Raw genomic sequence first — 19,675 nt, 5'->3', positions numbered from 1 at the left:
ATGTCCGAAGTCGGAACATGGCCTCACGCATCCGAAGGAGTGTTGTGGAGAAGAGCAGGTGTGTTCTCTGGCCAGAAGGGGCAGAGGGTGGTAGGTTTGACATAACATAAGGCAGTGTCCTGACCACTAGAGAGGCACTGAGGTGGAGTGTGGCTCCGTTGGAAGGCTGTGCAGTTCTTGTCTCTGGTGGTATTCAGAGACTGCAATAGAGAGGTGTCTCAGGCCCCTTTCGGTCCTAATTTGAACAATATTATTAAATCAAGTGAAGACCTGTGATAGCAGATGTCTGGCTTCTGCTCTTTGGGCCTAAAGTCTTCTGGGAACTTAAGGTAGCAGGTGAAGGGTTAGGGTTAAGGTTAGCACCCCCAGTCACGACTTAAGCTTGTGAAGTCCTCCAAAGACCACTGAGCAGAAGTGAGTCTGTCCTGGGTTGTGTGTCAAGGCAGAGCTGGAGCCAGTGGGTGAGGTTGGTCCTGGCCGGACCTTGGGTGGGGCTGAGGTCTGATTTACACAGCGGTCATCAGATACATGTTTAAAATGGGATTTTTAAAGGTGAGGTGTTGAGATATTTATAAGAGAAACGATAGCCTTATTTGACAATATCAGAACCTTATGTGTTGAGTGTGTTGCTTGGTTTTATCTGTTCACTTAATCTATTCAGCTATGACATTTCAGATTCAAACTGCCATTTGAAATCTGGAGACGGGAGATGCAGTGTGTCCTGTCAGACCAGTGTGTGGTTTCCTGGAGGTCCCTGCTGTTCACAGCGGCCTGAGGGCCTGTGCACACGTGGGGGCGTTAGAGGCTCTGCTGCAGTTCTCCCTCCTACACGCTAGGTCCCCCGTGTCAGCCACGTCGCTACCCCTTTCTTGAGTCCATCAGAAGGATTAGCTGGAGTTGATTTCTGAAAGGTGTGTGAGCTGTGTCCCATCTTGTGTGTGATACCAGGTGCGGGGGTCATGGCTAGTGGCTGTGCTCTATGGGCTTGTTGTGTTCCTGACCCTGGGACCTGGGGCTGGTCCTGGCCAGGACAACAGGAGGACTGGTCGGCAGGAGCAGAGAAGAGAGGGTACAGGTGTCGTTGTGGCTATGTGTGTAAACCTGGCTTGTAAAGGGGTGGCTGTCAGTGGATTTGAAGAAGAGACATTGGTGCCCGAGACAACCTGAGAGAGAGGTTGTCAGGTAGGCCACCAGGTAAGAGTGTGCAACCCCAGGGGAGTTCTGGGAAAGGAGGGTCCTGGCTTCACTGTCAGTGTTTGGACTCCAAACACCTCCATCTTGCTTCTGGACTGGCCAAGTGTGAACTGGCCGGACACTGGGAACCCCACAGAGTGTTCATGCTCCCCACCTGTCAGACCCGCTGGGTGGATGGGCTGCTCTGACTGTGACTAAATGGAAAGGCTTTCTTTCTTCCTCACCTTTATCTTTACACTTGCAGGTTAGAATTATGTGGAGACAGATTCCTAAGTAGTCTTGGTCAGTTTTCTGCACCTCATTCCTTGGTCTCTGGGTGCATCTGTGTGTTGGATGGGACTGGGGTCCCAGAGAGGCTCTGGCCTGTGCCTGTGGGTCGGAGCGTCTTCCCCTGTGCCACTGGTCCACATCCCCGCTGGGACATTGAGACGCTTTTGAATCTAGTCCTCTGGCTTCACCTGTGGTGTTGCAATGGATAGAATGTCGACCTGGAATGCTGAGGTTGCAGGTTTGAAGCCCTGGGCTTGCCTGGTCAAGGCACATATGAGAAGCAACTACTGTGAGGTGATGCTTCCCACCTCCCCACTGCGCTCTCTACTCTTTCTAAAATCAATAGATAAAATCTTATTTAAAATTTTTTTTATTTTATTTTTCCAAAGTTAGAACTGAGGAGGCAGACTCCTGCATGTGTCCAACCAGGATCCACCCGGCATGCCTACTAGGGGGCAATGCTCTGCCCATCTGGGGCATTGCTCGCTGTGGCTGGAGCCATTCTAGCACCTGAGGTGGAGGCCATGGAGCCATCCTCACTGCCCAGGCCAACTTTGCTCCAGTGGAGCCTTAGCTGCGGGAGGGGAAGAGAGAGACAGAGAGGAAGGAGAGGGGGAGGGGTGGAGAAGCAGATGGGCGCTTCTCCTGTGTGCCCTGACTGGGGATTGAACCCGGGACTTCCACACGTCAGGCTGACAGTCTACCGCTGAGCCAACCAGCCAGGGCCAATAAATAAAATCTTAAAAAATAAAAAATAAATCTAGTCTTCTGATGCCTCTCCAGTTGCCATGAACTGTCTCCCTAGCTCCTGAGCCTTGTGTGCGGTAGGGTATCACTCTCCAGTTAGGCGAGAAGTTCTGTTACTGTTATGAAGTCTCCCATTTCTGACTCGCCCTTACCTGTCGTTACTCTGCCTCACTGTACCTTGTCCGGCTCGTGTTATTTTGCATAAAGCATCAGGTACTGACCTGGCAGCCTACTGCCCTGAAGTCCCTCGAGGCAAGGTGACCGGCACCATCCTCATGCACAGAGCAGTTCTTGGCCATCCCCTGACAGCCTCAGAAAGTTCCTTCCCACCTTGCTGTCTTCTGGCCTGGCTTCTAAAACCCAGTGGATTATAAGGGACCAGAGGACTTTCAAGGACAGTAGCTCTCAGTCATCCTAAAAGTTCAGGAGGCCGCCCCAAGCTCCACGTTCTGTTCGTCATGGCGTAGCATCAGAACCTTTTCCTCTGGCTCAGTGGTCAGAGATTGAGTGGTGCAGAAAGAATACATAACTATGCAGGAGAACAAACCATCAGTTTTGTGAGCATTTTACTTCGAAACGGTTACACTTAAAAAATGTTTAAGAGATCACTCCCTCAGGGTCCCTGGAAAAGGTGCCCTCGGTTCTGGGTGGTCAGCTCTCATTGAGGTATGTTTTGTTGGAAGCTAATGGCCTAAGTTCAGAGCCCCCTCCCCCCCTAAGAAAATTTCCTAGGTATTGGTAAGGTTTAAATACTGTTGTAACTTTCTGGCGGGGAGGTAGAAGGGTCTGGTTTGTAGAATGCAGATAAGTAACTTTCTCCTTGCTCCCTCTCTCCCTGCCCCACACCAGCAAAAGCTGGCAGGCTGACACAGGTGGCCTCAGGACGGACTTTCTGGCTATTGACCATTGTGCTGGTAAGTGTGCCTGTCCTGTCTGGATGCTTCTGGTCCCTGGGCTGTGTGTGCCCTTCCTTGCATTAGATTTCATCCGTGCCTTTCCGGTAGATCTGCAGAGAGCCCGTCCTGCATGAGCGGTGTGTCCACATGTACCCTTGAAGTGTGTCATTTGGCACCCATCTACTTCTAATCTTTTTCTTAAATGTGATTATGTGTGCTCAGGGTTATCTGAGTGTGGCTAGTGCTTCTCTGTAATGCAGAGCTTAATTTTCTGTAACTTGAGGAGAGAGGTCTGAGTTGTAAAACTGATGCAGAAATTCTTCGAATGAAGTTTGGGCCTTCACACTGTCTTTGGCCAAGGTGGTTCAGGGCACTTGGAGCGTGATGGTGAGAGCAGAGGGCTCTTCCTTGTTGCAGTAGCTGGGGGCGGATGCGAGCCCCCTGCTCAGTGTCCTGTGAGCCATGGTTCCAAGTGCAGGAGCTGTGGCTTTGAGGGCGGGGTCCATGGCGTCCCCCTGAGTACCAAGGCACTTGGGGTGGGATCTGTGTCCTGTGCCAGGTTCCACCTGCTGCATGTCCCCTCCCACACTGGACACCTGTCAGAGACGATTGGTTGCCCCTCTTCTGGGCAGTCCCTGCTGCTCTGTGCCCCATGTTGTTGCCATAGAGCCCGGTAAGGCTCCCACCACCCGCCAGTGCCCTCGGCGTGTGGGCTGGTGGGTCACGGGCCCTGGAGAGAGTCCTGTCTGCTGCCTGACCGCCTGTGTTAGTGACTGTCCTGAGGGACTGACCGCCTGAGTTAGTGACTGTCCTGAGGGACTGGAGAGAGTCCTGTCTGCTGCTTGACCGCCTGTGTTAGTGACTGTCCTGAGGGACTGACCGCCTGTGTTAGTGACTGTCCTGAGGGACTGGAGAGAGTCCTGTCTGCTGCTTGACCGCCTGTGTTAGTGACTGTCCTGAGAGGGACTGACCGCCTGAGTTAGTGACTGTCCTGAGGGACTGACCGCCTGTGTTAGTGACTGTCCTGAGGGACTGGAGAGAGTCCTGTCTGCTGCTTGACCGCCTGTGTTAGTGACTGTCCTGAGGGACTGACCGCCTGTGTTAGTGACTGTCCTGAGAGGGACTGACCGCCTGTGTTAGTGACTGTCCTGAGAGGGACTGACCGCCTGTGTTAGTGACTGTCCTGAGGGACTGACCGCCTGTGTTAGTGACTGTCCTGAGAGGGACTGACCGCCTGTGTTAGTGACTGTCCTGAGGGACTGACCGCCTGTGTTAGTGACTGTCCTGAGGGACTGACCGCCTGTGTTAGTGACTGTCCTGAGGGACTGACCGCCTGTGTTAGTGACTGTCCTGAGAGGGACTGACCGCCTGTGTTAGTGACTGTCCTGAGAGGGACTGACCGCCTGTGTTAGTGACTGTCCTGAGAGGGACTGACCGCCTGTGTTAGTGACTGTCCTGAGGGACTGACCGCCTGTGTTAGTGACTGTCCTGAGAGGGACTGACCGCCTGTGTTAGTGACTGTCCTGAGGGACTGACCGCCTGTGTTAGTGACTGTCCTGAGGGACTGACCGCCTGTGTTAGTGACTGTCCTGAGGGACTGACCGCCTGTGTTAGTGACTGTCCTGAGAGGGACTGACCGCCTGTGTTAGTGACTGTCCTGAGGGACTGACCGCCTGTGTTAGTGACTGTCCTGAGGGACTGACCGCCTGTGTTAGTGACTGTCCTGAGAGGGACTGACCGCCTGTGTTAGTGACTGTCCTGAGGGACTGACCGCCTGTGTTAGTGACTGTCCTGAGGGACTGACCGCCTGTGTTAGTGACTGTCCTGAGAGGGACTGACCGCCTGTGTTAGTGACTGTCCTGAGGGACTGACCGCCTGTGTTAGTGACTGTCCTGAGGGACTGACCGCCTGTGTTAGTGACTGTCCTGAGGGACTGACCGCCTGTGTTAGTGACTGTCCTGAGGGACTGACCGCCTGTGTTAGTGACTGTCCTGAGGGACTGACCGCCTGTGTTAGTGACTGTCCTGAGAGGGACTGACCGCCTGTGTTAGTGACTGTCCTGAGAGGGACTGACCGCCTGTGTTAGTGACTGTCCTGAGGGACTGACCGCCTGTGTTAGTGACTGTCCTGAGGGACTGACCGCCTGTGTTAGTGACTGTCCTGAGGGACTGGACCAGCAGCAGGAGGTGTCTGGGTGGGCACTGAATGAAGTAACTGAGACCACTTCCAGATGCCCTGTCGCCTCGGCACCGCAGTGGGGGGGCGTTGCCCCAGCAGGTGGGGTGCAGGCTGTCCCTGCCGGTCTGGGGGTTCTGGCGCTCGTCCTCTCAGCCGGAGCCTCTGTCTGCTTTTGAGGGGACAGCTGCCCAAGGAACAGACCCTCTTTTACTTGCATTTTTTTTCTTCTTTTGGTGACAGAAGACACACTTAGGGTTTTAAGGAGGAAAATAAAATATTCTGAACCAAATGGTGTGTTAAAATATTTAATAAAATAATGTATTTTTTTCTCTTTAAGACACGGGCATTTCCCCCTCCACTTTTGAGGGGAGCAGTACATCTTACGGAGTGGAAAATAGGGTACATTAGAAGTTGTAAGAGAGGAAAGCAAGGTGTAGTTTGCTAGTAAAAGAGAATTAAACTTTGGCTGAAAGTCAGCGTTAACAGTCTTGTGAATGGCGGAGAGCCGGCCATGCCTGACCGCCTGTCCTTATCCCCGTTCCAGCGGCTGACCCGGACCGTGCGTGGGCGCGACATCAACCATGAGCTCCGTTGCAGTTTTGACCCAAGAGAGCTTTGCTGAACACCGAAGTGGGCTGGTTCCGCAACAGATTAAAGGTGACAGCCCCTTGACCTTCTCTTCTCTTCAAACAGCGTTCTCTCCAGGCCCCCGTCACAGCCAGGGAGGTGCCCCTGACCCTGTAGCTGCGGGCAGGCCGGGGCCTGTCTTGTACGTTGGGGTTTGCGTCAGCCTTGTGCGCAGGGTGGAAGGGGCCAGGAGTAGCAGGTGAATCTGGACACAGTGAGATTTAAACTGCAGACAGCTTTCTGGAAAGTGGATGAATTTGACCACTGGTAATTACTAGGATTCTTTTCTCAAAATTGCTGTTCCCAGTGATGTTGAACAGCGTAGGGCTGTGGAGCCTCCCAGAGCACTGCCAGGAGCCCAGCTGGGGGTGGGCCTGGGCTCCGGAGCTCCCTAAAGTCCCCGCGGGCGTGACTGCGACACTGTGCAGTCGGAGTCTGTCTGCGGGGTGGTCCTGTCTGCAGCTCTTTGAGGGAGAAAGGAAGACTGGTGTTGGGCTGTCCTTATTTTCTTCAGAATCTGGTCTCCATTGACAACTGCAGGACAGCTTGTTTTGCATACCGAATTTTTATCTAAAATTCTTCATCTGTATTTCGGTTTTATAAAATTTTTACTTGAAAGAGTAGATCATTCTACTCCAAGTTGTTCCAAACATTCTTAAGTTTTCTAATAACTGAATCGGGTATTAGTTCTTAACTTTAAAGTAATTAAAAATAAAAATTCCTTTGTCAATCGGGTTACCTTTCACGTGCTCATTTCTAGGGCAGCTTTAACTCTGAGTGCCTGTGCAGTGGGTCTTTCTAGCTGGCCCAGCCACCAGTGGGGTTCACACTGGGTCCCTTCCAGAGGAGGGGCGGGTCCAAGACAGTGACAGACCCACCCTGGCCAGCACCGCGTCTTTATTGGTGCACGGCGACGGCGCAGCACACAGCTGGCCCTGACGGACCCAGAGTCAGACGTAGGCCTGTCTGATTTCAAAAGTCCTTTCCCTTCTCCGGGCACACCCATTCACAGCGAGTTTTATGGGTCCGCCACCACAGACACTTGTGTTCGGCCTGAGCACGTGGGCTGCTCCCCGGCAGTCCCACTGCCGCTCTCAGGAAGCTGTGCTTGCTGGGACAAGGGTCTGCAGGGAGAGATGGGGGCGGGGCAGGTGGCGAAGGGCCTGATTTCTAGGGCTGGCTGCTGCCAGTGGAGGGTGGGGGTGATGGGACCCAGTGGCCCCCACTGGAGTTCCAGTTGCTGGTACAGATGGAGGCCATGCTTGGCAGCAACATTACTTTGTTCTGCAAATTTAAGGGCCAGCTCTGTGCCAGGTATTGTCCTAATTGTAACTTTTTTAAGTACAAGATTAGAAAACTCTTAGGCTTAAAAATATCTGCTGTGAGGCCTGCCTTCAAGGGGCTCACCCCATCAGGGGAGGGACTGGGGCACCTGGTGTCCAAGCTGACCCTACAGTTCACAGACTGAGGCCAGGAGTGCTGGGCCTTGAAGTTAGTGGATTTTTTTGTTTTGGGGGGGGTGTATTTTTGGATTTTTCTGAAGTGAGAAGCAGGGGGGGAGGCAGACAGACTCCCGCATACACCCGAGCAGGATCCACCCGGCATGCCCACCAGGGGGCGATGCTCTGCCCATCTGGAGCCCTTGCTCCATTGCAACCAGAGCCATTCTAGCACCTGAAGCAGAGGCCACAGAGCCATCCTCAGCGCCCGGGCCAACTTTGCTCCAATGGAGCCTTGGCTGCTGGAGGGGAAGAGAGACAGAGAGGAAGGAGAGGGGGAGGGGTGGAGAAGCAGATGGGCGCTTCTCCTGTGTGCCCTGGCCGGGAATCGAACCCGGGACTCCTGCATGCCAGGCCGACGCTCCACCACTGAGCCAACCGGCCAGGGCCAGTGTTCTTCTTTTGAACATTAAAACCTCTTGACCCTGGCCAGTTGGCTCAGTGGTGGAGCGTCGGCCTGGCATGCAGGAGTCCCGGGTTCGATTCCCGGCCAGGGCACACAGGAGAAGCGCCCATCTGCTTCTCCACCCCTCCCCCTCTCCCCCTCTCCTTCCTCTCTCTCTGTCTCTTCCCTTTCCACAGCCGAGGCTCCATTGGAGCAAAGTTGGCCGGGGCACTGAGGATGGCTCTGTGGCCTCTGCCTCAGGCGCTAGGATGGCTCTGGTCGCAACGGAGCGACGCCATGCCCCAGATGAGCAGAGCATCGCCCCCTGGTGGGCGTGCCGGGTGGATCCCAGTTGGGCGCATGTGGGAGTCTGTCTGACTGCCTCCCCATTTCCAACGTCAGAAAAAAAAAAAAGAAAAAAACCCTCTCAGTGTTATTTCACCTGATTTTGAAAGCAGTATGCTTTTTCCTAATCTGTGTTGGCTGGTCTAGTTGCCACTTTAAATTCAGAAGAAGAGAGTGACCCTCCAACCTACAAGGATGCCTTCCCCCCACTCCCTGAGAAAGCAGCCTGCTTGGAGAGCGCCCAGGAACCCGCGGGGGCCTGGAGCAACAAGATCCGCCCCATCAAGGCTTCCGTCATCACTCAGGTAGCAGCTCTGCTCCCCCCCTGTCCCTGCAGCTCTGCTCCCCCCTGTCCCTGCAGCTCTGCTCCCCCCCCCTGTCCCTGCAGCTCTGCTCCCCCCCCCTGTCCCTGCAGCTCTGCTCCCCCCCCTATCCCTGCAGCTCTGCTCCCCCCCTGTCCCTGCAGCTCTGCTCCCCCCTGTCCCTGCAGCTCTGCTCCCCCCTGTCCCTGCAGCTCTGCTCCCCCCTGTCCTGCAGCTCTGCTCCCCCCCCTGTCCCTGCAGCTCTGCTCCCCCCCCTGTCCCTGCAGCTCTGCTCCCCCCCCCTGTCCCTGCAGCTCTGCTCCCCCCCCCTGTCCCTGCAGCTCTGCTCCCCCCTGTCCTGCAGCTCTGCTCCCCCCCTGTCCCTGCAGCTCTGCTCCCCCCTGTCCTGCAGCTCTGCTCCCCCCCCCTGTCCTGCAGCTCTGCTCCCCCCCCCTGTCCCTGCAGCTCTGCTCCCCCCCCCTGTCCCTGCAGCTCTGCTCCCCCCTGTCCTGCAGCTCTGCTCCCCCCTGTCCCTGCAGCTCTGCTCCCCCCTGTCCTGCAGCTCTGCTCCCCCCCTGCCCTGCAGCTCTGCTCCCCCCTGTCCCTGCAGCTCTGCTCCCCCCTGTCCCTGCAGCTCTGCTCCCCCCTGTCCCTGCAGCTCTGCTCCCCCCTGTCCCTGCAGCTCTGCTCCCCCCTGTCCTGCAGCTCTGCTCCCCCCCCTGTCCCTGCAGCTCTGCTCCCCCCCCCTGTCCCTGCACCTCTGCTCCCCCCTGTCCTGCAGCTCTGCTCCCCCCCCCTGTCCTGCAGCTCTGCTCCCCCCCCCTGTCCCTGCAGCTCTGCTCCCCCCCCCTGTCCCTGCAGCTCTGCTCCCCCCTGTCCCTGCAGCTCTGCTCCCCCCTGTCCTGCAGCTCTGCTCTCCCCCCTGCCCTGCAGCTCTGCTCCCCCCTGCCCTGCAGCTCTGCTCCCCCCTGTCCCTGCAGCTCTGCTCCCCCCTGTCCCTGCAGCTCTGCTCCCCCCTGTCCCTGCAGCTCTGCTCTCCCCCCTGCCCTGCAGCTCTGCTCCCCCCTGCCCTGCAGCTCTGCTCCCCCCTGTCCCTGCAGCTCTGCTCCCCCCCTGTCCTGCAGCTCTGCTCCCCCCTGTCCTGCAGCTCTGCTCCCCCCCCCCCTGTCCCTGCAGCTCTGCTCCCCCCCCTGCCCTGCAGCTCTGCTCCCCCCTGTCCCTGCAGCTCTGCTCCCCCCCCTGTCCCTGCAGCTCTGCTCCCCCCCTGCCCTGCAGCTCTGCTCCCCCCTGTCCCTGCAGCTCTGCTCCCCCCTGTCCCTGCAGCTCTGCTCCCCCCCCTGTCCCTGCAGCTCTGCTCCCCCCTGTCCCTGCAGCTCTGCTCCCCCCTGTCCTGCAGCTCTGCTCCCCCCCTGCCCTGCAGCTCTGCTCCCCCCTGTCCTGCAGCTCTGCTCCCCCCCTGCCCTGCAGCTCTGCTCCCCCCTGTCCTGCAGCTCTGCTCCCCCCCCTGTCCCTGCAGCTCTGCTCCCCCCTGTCCCTGCAGCTCTGCTCCCCCCTGTCCCTGCAGCTCTGCTCCCCCCTGTCCCTGCAGCTCTGCTCCCCCCTGTCCTGCAGCTCTGCTCCCCCCCTGTCCCTGCAGCTCTGCTCCCCCCTGTCCTGCAGCTCTGCTCCCCCCCCTGTCCCTGCAGCTCTGCTCCCCCCTGTCCCTGCAGCTCTGCTCCCCCCTGTCCTGCAGCTCTGCTCCCCCCCTGCCCTGCAGCTCTGCTCCCCCCTGTCCTGCAGCTCTGCTCCCCCCCCTGTCCCTGCAGCTCTGCTCCCCCCTGTCCCTGCAGCTCTGCTCCCCCCTGTCCTGCAGCTCTGCTCCCCCCTGTCCCTGCAGCTCTGCTCCCCCCCCTGTCCCTGCAAGGAGGACTGGGAGCACTGGTGGAGAGTGCTGAGGGTGGAGAGGGAGGAGGCCTTCGGGTTAGAACCGCCCGCCCAGGGCTGCTGCATGGCGCTTGCTGCCTGGTGCTCCCCAGTGTCCCCAGTGCCCGGAGGAAGAGTGGGTCCCCTTGTGTTTTTCAGCCCAGTGCAGTTCCATCTGTGCTCCCATTCCTGAAACTGCCCCAGCTTCCACCTGAAATTTTCTATCAGCATCTCCAACAAGGCCTGTCTACCTTGTGTCCCACCGTCTTCGAGCAGTCTTCTCTCCCTTCTGTGACACCATTTTTCGGGCTTTTTTCCCCTTTGTTGGCCTGTGTCTGTGGCCCACGAACCTGGGTTGTTGGGGGCTCGACTTGTCTCCGTGAAATCGGGTCAGGTCATGGTTGTTGCCGGCAGCCTGTGCCACCCAGGGCGCCACCCCTACACCCTGGGTCGCGGAACCAGTGCGTCCTGGGCCTTCCTTCTGTCTGTCGGTCTCTTCCAGGGCGCCACCCCTAAACCCAGGGTCGCGGAACCAGTGTCCTGGGCCTTCCTTCTGTCTGTCGGTCTCTTCCCGGGCACCACCCCTAAACCCTGGGTCGCGGAACCCGTGCGTCCTGGGCCTTCCTTCTGTCTGTCGGTCTCCTCCTGTCCTCCTGGTCTTGTTGAACCCCCTGCTCAGTGTGTTGTGCTCAGTTCCCCTCTGCAGAGTAGCTGGGGTCCGATCGGCAGTCAGACGTGTCCTGCTGACAGCACCTCACCATAGCCCCCCCGCCGCTCAGACTGCCCCCCACAGGCCTTCCTTAAGCCTTTGCCCTCTCTCGTCCTCGTGCCCCGGCATTGCCAGCTGTGTCCTGACTTTTCAGGAACGGTCTTCCTGCCATCCCCAGGACCTCCCTTCGGCCTGTACCCGCAGCCCCCAGCCTGCCCGTTTCCTTCACCGCACTTGCCGTGTAGGCAGCTCTGCCGGGTGTGGCTACTGCTTCACGGGAAGGTCAGCCTCCTGACCTTGAGCGCTTTCTGCTTGTCTCTGCTGCCTTAGGCCTTCTAGCAGTGGGGAGAGAGGTGGCACCCAGTGCTTGGACGCTTACACGTCCTCCTTCTCCTCTTGACCGTTTACCCGCCCGTTGACCTCTCTGAGCAGGTGTTCCATGTACCCCTGGAGGAGAGAAAATACAAGGACATGAACCAGTTTGGAGAAGGCGAACAAGCAAAAATCTGCCTCGAGATCATGCAGAGGACGGGTGCTCACCTGGAGCTGTCTCTGGCCAAAGACCAGGGCCTCTCCATCATGGTCTCTGGGAAGCTGGACGCCGTCATGAAAGCCCGGAAGGACATTGTTGCCAGGCTGCAGACACAGGTGGGTGTCCCCTAGCCTGGTCCACCGGACTGGGTGCACTCACACTTCCTCAGACCTCCCGCTAGTATGGCAGGTTTCGTAGTTCAGGGGTGGGATGGCAACTTTTGGAGCCTCTGAACATTTTTAGTGAAAAACCACTAATTCAGTAATAGAACCGAGACACATCTCTCATTTGGGCTATTGGAGTGAATGAACTGAAAGTTTAAAGCAGTCCCAGTGTTTGATACATTTAAAAGGAGCTGAGCTCGCTCCGTGGCGTAGCAAGGGGACCGTGTAGACGAGCAGCGTCTAGTGCAGAGTCAGTGAGCGCACTGGTTAGTGCACACTGCCAGGCCCGGACTCTCACAGTCTGTCTGTTTTGAGCCAGTTCCAGAGTCCTGAGAAGTGATACCAGAGCTGGGATTTATTTGGAAACCATCATAATAAACAGTGAACTGCCTGACCAGGCGGTGGCGCAGTGGATAGAATGTCGACCTGGGACGCTGAGGGCCCAGGTTCAAAACCCCAAGGTTGCTTGCTTGAACTGGGGTCTCTGGCTTGGCTGGAGCCCCCTCAGTCAAGGCACATATAAGAAGCAATCAGTGAACCACTAAAGTGCCACAGCTACGAGTTGATGCTTCTCATCTCTCTCCCTTCCTGTCTGTCCCTCTTTCTCGTTAAAAAAAAAAAAAAAAAAGATGAATAAATAAGTAAACCTGTGGAGCCTTTCTCCTGAACAAGAATCACTTAAAGACCAAGAATCTATGTAGAGAATCATCAGGTTCTCTGACAAGTAGAGCTTTGTAGGTTTATTTAGAACTGGGGTCCTTTCCTCCTGCTGCTGAGTCCTCGGGAACGCGCTCTGGGACGCATGGCGGTGAGAACGTGGGGCTCTGGTGCGGGAGGGGTCGGGCTCGCTCAGGGGGCGGGAACCTGAGTCCTCCGGAACGCGCGCTCTGGACGTGGTGGTGAGAACGTGGGGCTCTGGTGCGGGAGGGGTTAGGCTAGCTCAGGGGTCGGGAACCTATGGCTCGCAATCCAGATGTGGCTCTTTTGATGGCTGCATCTGGCTCGCAGACAAATCTTTAATAAAAAAAATAATAGCGTTAAAAATATAAAATATTCTCATGTATTACAATCCATTCATTTCCTACCGCTCATGTTCATGGTTGCGGGTGGCTGGAGCCAATCACAGCTGTCCTCCGGGACAACACCACATTTTTATTGGATAATGTGTAACCTACATGGGTTGTTGTATGGCTCTCGTGGAATTACATTTTAAAATATGTGGCGTTCATGGCTCTCTCAGCCAAAAAGGTTACTGACCCCGGTGCTAGTGGCTTAGCAGGAGGAGGGGACTGACTCAGCCACTCGGGGCCTTGGGACAGTCCCAAACTCTGCTAGCTTCAGTGAGTTATTTAAGTCACTTAAGTGCAGGAAGTGGGAAATGTGTATAAACTGCTTCCCAGTGTGGCTGGTGCATAGTAGCCACTAGGACTTGCTATTATCTAGTGAGTACTTGAATATTTTGGGTGGCAGTGGGGACACTGAAAGCAGGTGTCTCTGCCTCCCTCCTCCCTCCCCCTCGTTACTTTAAAGCAAACCCTGGTGCACGTTCACCTAGAAATAATTCAGTGTGGCACCCCTCAAGTCGTTTTGTTTTAACTGTAACCCCTTTGCTGTTAGCTCACTAAAATTAATAGTAATTTCTTAGTGCACCCACATCCCACCCCGTCTGGGTGTGGATGTCCCTCGCTGGGGTGTTCACGTCCTGTCCTCACGCGCCTGCCGCTGGCTGGGCCTCGAGTCCTTCCTCTGTCCTCAGCAGTGCGTCTCCCTCCTTCGGGGCCAGGCAGGTGTCTAGTTTGTCCCTCTCCACCATTGTTTCCTGTACACTGGTGGTCAGGTCTGGGGCCTGGCTACTTCCTGATCAGCTTTTTGTTTGGCCAGAAAACTTGTAGGTGGTGCTGTGTACTTGTTATTGATCCCAGGATGATCAGTAGGCTGAGGTGTTTCCAGCAAACCCATCCATTCCAAAGTTCCTGATCCGTCTGTGCTTAGGTGTGACCTTGTGAGTTGCCGGGGCCTTTCCGTCTCCCTGCCAGTCTCCCTGCCTGTGTCCACAGGTGTTCTCTGAGGAAGAGGTTTTCTCCTGGGCAGTGGAGGTGGGAAGGGCGGGACAGGTGGCTGGTCCTGTTTTCTTCCCTAGTTTGTAGACTGAAATCGACACTCTCGTCCTCACTGGTGATCCATGAATCTATAGTGTTGTTAGAACTTGTGACATGCTTATGAGTCATTCTTCAGGCTGAAGTTGCCTCACCTTTGGCCAGTGCCCCCCCCCCGGCTGGTCCCCCCCCATCCCTGGCTGCCCCCCCCCCCCGGCTGGCCCCCTGCAGCTTTCAGTCAGGACCGTCCACCTAACTGAAAAGTCTGGCCTGACCGGAGCCATGTCCTTCCACAGGCCCAAAATCTGCTTTTGGCCAGTAACCCTTGACATTTGTAGTGGAAAGTTTCTTGAGCTCAAATTGATCCTTCTAATTAAGCTGCAGGGTCTTGGGTTTTGCAATCACTTGAAATTATTCTTCTGTTTAGGTTAGGTTAGTTGGATTCATTCATTCGCTTTAGTTTATTTCCTGCTTTGAGAAGTTTCTTAAACGCTCGATGATTGCAGGTGCAGCTGGGTGATCAGGTCCTGTACCTGCCCTCTCTCCTGAGTGGCGTGCGTAGTCTTTGGTGTGTCCGTCCTGTTTGGGCTGGAGCATGCCAGGAGCAGAGGGTGGCTTGCCATGAACTCTGTTCTGCACCTTGTTTTTCCTGCACGTTTTCTGGTGTCTGACAGCACAGCGCGGTGTTTCTCGTGTCTTCATACAGCTATGGGAGGTATGCTGGCACTCCCTCGGGCATTTCTGTCGTGGGCACTTGGGTGGCTTCCCGATGTCTGCTGTTAGTAATCATGTCACAGGAAAGCCTTACGCACCTGCTGTTCTCTGTTTTACCCAGTGTACATTGGGGTGGTTTCCTGGGCTGAGGTGGCTGGTCAGCTAGTAGAACTGCAGCCATAACTTTGCCGTGACAGTGAGGTCCCTTCCCTCAGGCTGTGCCCCTGCCCTCTGCCACTTCCCGTGTCCTTTCCAGGCCCAGCCAGTGTTGGGGGTTTCGGGCTGAAAGGCAATGTTCTAAGAGCAAGATTGAGCATCTGGCCGTGTCCAAGGGCCTTTGCTTTCCCTGTGCACCGTGTGTGTTTGCCCCTCTGTTACGGTCAAGTTGTCCACGTTGCTCAGTGTGTTTGGGCCCCTAAAACCCTTATCAGTCGCATGCTACAAAATGATGTTTCTCGGTGTGCCATTTGTGTTTGGTCTTATGTTCTGCTCTATGGAAGTTTATTTATATTTACTCAGATTCATCGAACAGTTTGTTATATTGAGTCACTGTTAGGAAAGTTTTTTTCATGTCGAAGTTGTAAGGATGTGTATTTGTACTTTCTCTGGTGCGTGTAGAGGTGTTCTCACGATTCCAGTCCTGCTGTGTGTGGACTGTGCTGTGAACGGTGCCGGGACACGCCCGCTGTCCCCGGCTCCCACCTTGCTCTCCCGTCACCAAGACCATTTTCAAAGGAACTTCCCCACCCACCCCGTTATTCGAGTGGCTGTTCTTTATTGAGTCATTTGGATCTGCTCCTGGGTGTCCGTCTGACCTGGTCTCTGTGCTGGTGTCCTGCTCTCGTGCGTGGTGCAGCCTGTGCAGCCCTCCAGGACGGCTCCACGTCGATGTCCTGATGTATTGTTCTTTGTGCTACACACAGACTTCAGCAGCAGCTCTTCGCTCACAGTCACATTAGACCTTCTAAGGCACGCTTCTGATTTATTTTTTTCCATCGATTCAAGAGAGAGGAAGAGAGAGAGAGAGGCTTCAGTGAATTGTCCCACTTAGTTATGCATCAGCTGATTGCTTCTTAAATGTGTCCTGACCGGAGATCGAACTGGCAACACCATGATTGAGCCAGTGACCCCGGGATCATGATTGGTGACCTCCGTGCCCTGGGACGACACTATCTACTGCACCACTGGCCAGGACATGCTTTCTGATCTCTGATATCCACATTCTGTCTCCTTTGCTGGCTTGGAATCTGGCCCCTTCCTGTCCTTTCCCCTCTTTGCCTGTTGCAAATGGGCAGTCTTTTTCGTTATGTCTCTGGATGGTTGTCTTCAGCTGAGTTATTCCTGTTGACCTCTCTGAATTCTAATCTTGCTTCCCTGTTACAGTAAAAATGTAATAAAGTGGCAGTTTCCCCGGGTTCCCCCCAGTGTAGGCTGCGGCTCTCCCTGTCCCCCTGTGCCCCCTCCCCAGTGTGGGCTGCGGCTCTCCCTGTCCCCCTGTGTCCCCCCCCACAGTGCGGGCTGCGGCTCTCCCTGTCCCCCTGTGTCCCCCCACATTGCGGGCTGCGGCTCTCCCTGTCCCCCTGTGCCCCCCCCCACAGTGCGGGCTGCGGCTCTCCCTGTCCCCCTGTGTCCCCCCCCACAGTGCGGGCTGCGGCTCTCCCTGTCCCCCTGTGTCCCCCCACATTGCGGGCTGCGGCTCTCCCTGTCCCCCTGTGCCCCCCCCACAGTGCGGGCTGCGGCTCTCCCTGTCCCCTTGTGTCCCCCCACAGTGCGGGCTGCGGCTCTCCCTGTCCCCCCGTGTCCCCCTCCCCCAGTGCGGGCTGCGGCTCTCCCTGTCCCCCCGTGCCCCCCCCCACAGTGCGGGCTGCAGCTCTCCCTGTCCCCCTGTGTCCCCCCCCCACAGTGCGGGCTGCAGCTCTCCCTGTCCCCCTGTGTTCCCCCCCCCACAGTGCGGGCTGCGGCTCTCCCTGTCCCCCTGTGTCCCCCCACAGTGCGGGCTGCGGCTTTCCCTGTCCCCGTGTCCCCCCCCCCGCCACGCTCCAGTGGAGGTTGTCTTGTGGGCAGTGCACAGCCTTAACGAGCGCTTTCCGTTGGGTACAGCTCTGGGCTGTGGTGTGTGCATGTGTTTTGTCGTGTGAAAAAGAAAGAGTGAAAGGACGTGTGTGAACGGACCGCGCAGCTCACACTGTGCTGGATATAATAATCGTGTTCTTGAGGCTAGTTATCAAATTTCTTTATTCATCGCTAAAACTGGAGAAAATCACACTATAGGAGAGAATTTAATAAAATCGTCAATATCAGCATTTCTTAAAATGGTTCTTGAAAAAGATGACCAAGATGTAAAAGCTCTGCCACTCAGTAACAATTCTGTTAGCAGAAGAATAGACGAAATGAGTGAGGATATTGAAAAACAACTTATTGAAAAGCTGAAAACAAGAAAATTCTCCTTGCAAATGGATGAATCAACTTTGAGAGACAGTGAGGCGGTATTGATAACTTACGTAAGATATATTGATAAAGGACATTTTGCTGAAGAAATGTTGTTCTGTAAAAGATTAGAAAGCACCACTACCTCCAAAGATATATATAATAAGCTAAAAAACTACTTAGATGTCAATGATATACCAATGAAAAATATAACATCTTGTGCTGCAGATGGTGCTCCCAATATGATGGGCAAGAAAAATGGCTGCTTAAAATTGATGAAAGATACGAATCCAGAAATGATTCTTGTGCATTGTGTTATTCATAGGGAAAACTTGGTAGCTAAAAACATCTCGCCTGTTCTGAATGAAGTATTATATACAGTAATAAAGTGTTTTAATGCTATTAAAGCTATGCCAAATGTGAGCGTCTTTTCAAGCTATTTTTTGAAGAACAAAATAAAGACCATGTGAGACTTTTACTTCATACTGAAGTAAGATGGCCATCTAAAGGAAACTGTTTGAAAAGATTTATGGAACTGTTTGATACTTTTAGTGATTTTTTAAGCAACAAACCTGAAATGAAGTATCTGTTAACAATAGATGGTAAAGCATTTGTGAGTTATTTAGCCAATATCTTTGAAAAACTAAATATATTAAATAAGCAACTTCAAGGAACAAATAAAACTCTTGTCGATGCAAAAGCAAAGATATATGGTTTCATTACCAATGTTGAGTTGTGTCAGAAACATATTAACAACAAAAACTTTAAACAGTTTCATTGGCTCCAAAAATGTAAAGTAACTGATACCGCTTTACTTGTTATTGTCAATCATTTGAATATTCTATCGGCTGATTTAAAAGAAAGATTTTCTGATTTAAAACAAATTGATTTCCCAACATGGATGATGCAGCCAGTGTTAGTGGATTTGTCTGATATATCAAATATGCAGTATCAAGAAGAACTCGCAGAATTGCAAAATGATGAGTCAGTTAAAGCTTTATTTAATATCAAAGGAGCGATGGCATGGCTTTGTGAGGAAACAGAAATCAAATACCCAAATTCAACCGAATGTGCAAGAAAACTATTGCTACCGTTTCCATCTTCATTTTTAGCTGAATGTGGATTTAGTGCTGTAAATGATTTACTGGTAAAAAAAAGAAATCGGCTGGATATAACACAACGTGGAGACTTGAGACTAAAGCTAACCAAATTGGAACCTAATATAAAATCTCTGTGCAGCAAGCATCAAGCACAAGGATCACACTAAATTAAAATAATAAATTAATATAGAAAAATCTGTATTAAAATTATTTGGAATTTAAATTTCTGTTTTTCATTATATGTTTTGAAATTTTACTTACTGTGTTTTGTTAACAATTTCATAGTGATTTCTTCCTAGAACCTATCATTTATGTTTATTAAGTGAACAAATCAATTTTTTAATGTTAAAAATTATGTATGTTACATAGGGGGGGGGACATAAAAATTTTAGAAAGGTTAAGGTGGGGCATGGCACAAAAAAGGTTGGGAAACACTGCCCTAGATAATTACAGTAGCTGAGAGTGTGATCTGAAGCCAAGAGAATATACCACACCGGAACTTAACCTAGCCGGGTGGTCAGCACAAGCGTCCTCCGGCAGGGAATGTTTAACCTGAGACTATTCTAAAAGATAGTGGGGGTTGAGTAGCAGGAGCAGCTGAGAAGGGTGTTCTAGCCAGAGGCATATCGTGGAAACAATCTTTTTCAGAACTCACACATACTTCTGTTTTCTCTGACTGTCTGCCTGTTGTAGGCCTCAGCAACGGTTGCAATTCCCAAAGAGCACCATCGTTTTGTTATTGGCAAAAATGGAGAGAAGCTACAAGACTTGGAGCTAAAAACTGCAACCAAAATCCAGATCCCACGCCCGGATGATGCGAGTAACCAGATCAGGATCACCGGCACCAAAGAAGGCATCGAGAAAGCCCGCCATGAAGTTCTGCTCATCTCCGCGGAGCAGGTAGGCGAGCAGTGGGCCTGGTGTGCTTGCACTGCCTCCACCTGGGGCCAATGGCCACGCCCGTCTGTCCCCAGGCTGTGGCCAGACCTGTGCTCAGGTTTGTCCTCTCCTGTCCAGGATAAGCGTGCGGTGGAGAGGTTGGAAGTGGAGAAGGCATTCCACCCCTTCATTTCTGGGCCTTACAACCGGCTTGTTGGCGAGATCATGCAGGAGACAGGGACGCGCATCAACATCCCCCCGCCCAGCGTCAACCGGACGGAGATCGTCCTCACTGGGGAGAAGGAGCAGCTGGCTCAGGCCGTGGCTCGGATCAAGAAGATCTACGAGGAGAAGGTAGCGATGGGGGCAAGGGAGTCCCCACGGCAGGAATGGGGGTGTCAGGGCCCAGCGCTGCTCTGTCCTGTTGTTCTTGGAGGGGGCTGAGCTTGATGCTGGAGGCTGTCTGCACTGCCCAGCGCTCTGGCCCCCTCCCCAGGCTGGACGCACCGCCCAGCACTCTGACCCCCTCCCCAGGCTGGACGCACCGCCCAGCACTCTGGCCCCCTCCCCAGGCTGGACGCACCGCCCAGCACTCTGGCCCCCTCCCCAGGCTGGACGCACCGCCCAGCACTCTGGCCCCCTCCCCAGGCTGGACGCACCGCCCAGCACTCTGACCCCCTCCCCAGGCTGGACGCACCGCCCAGCACTC

At 54.3% G+C, this 19,675-nt stretch overlaps 1 protein-coding gene across 2 annotated transcripts in view; it reads left to right on the top strand.

Annotated features, from left to right (window-relative positions):
* Nucleotides 1-19,675, top strand: part of HDLBP (high density lipoprotein binding protein) — an 83,992-nt gene that overhangs the window by 38,775 nt on the left and 25,542 nt on the right. For both annotated transcript variants that reach the window (XM_066345838.1, XM_066345837.1), the window contains exons 2-7: nt 3,061-3,125; nt 5,830-5,942; nt 8,289-8,446; nt 11,487-11,702; nt 18,781-18,987; nt 19,105-19,320. In XM_066345838.1, the coding sequence (XP_066201935.1) occupies nt 5,867-5,942; nt 8,289-8,446; nt 11,487-11,702; nt 18,781-18,987; nt 19,105-19,320 (873 nt within the window). In that variant the 5' untranslated portion in view covers nt 3,061-3,125; nt 5,830-5,866. The remainder of the gene's footprint in view (nt 1-3,060; nt 3,126-5,829; nt 5,943-8,288; nt 8,447-11,486; nt 11,703-18,780; nt 18,988-19,104; nt 19,321-19,675) is intronic.

This window comes from Saccopteryx leptura, chromosome 7 (assembly GCF_036850995.1).
Source record: "Saccopteryx leptura isolate mSacLep1 chromosome 7, mSacLep1_pri_phased_curated, whole genome shotgun sequence".
NCBI classification, from domain to species: Eukaryota; Metazoa; Chordata; class Mammalia; order Chiroptera; family Emballonuridae; genus Saccopteryx; species Saccopteryx leptura.
This window is presented reverse-complemented; position numbering and strand designations above follow the sequence as displayed.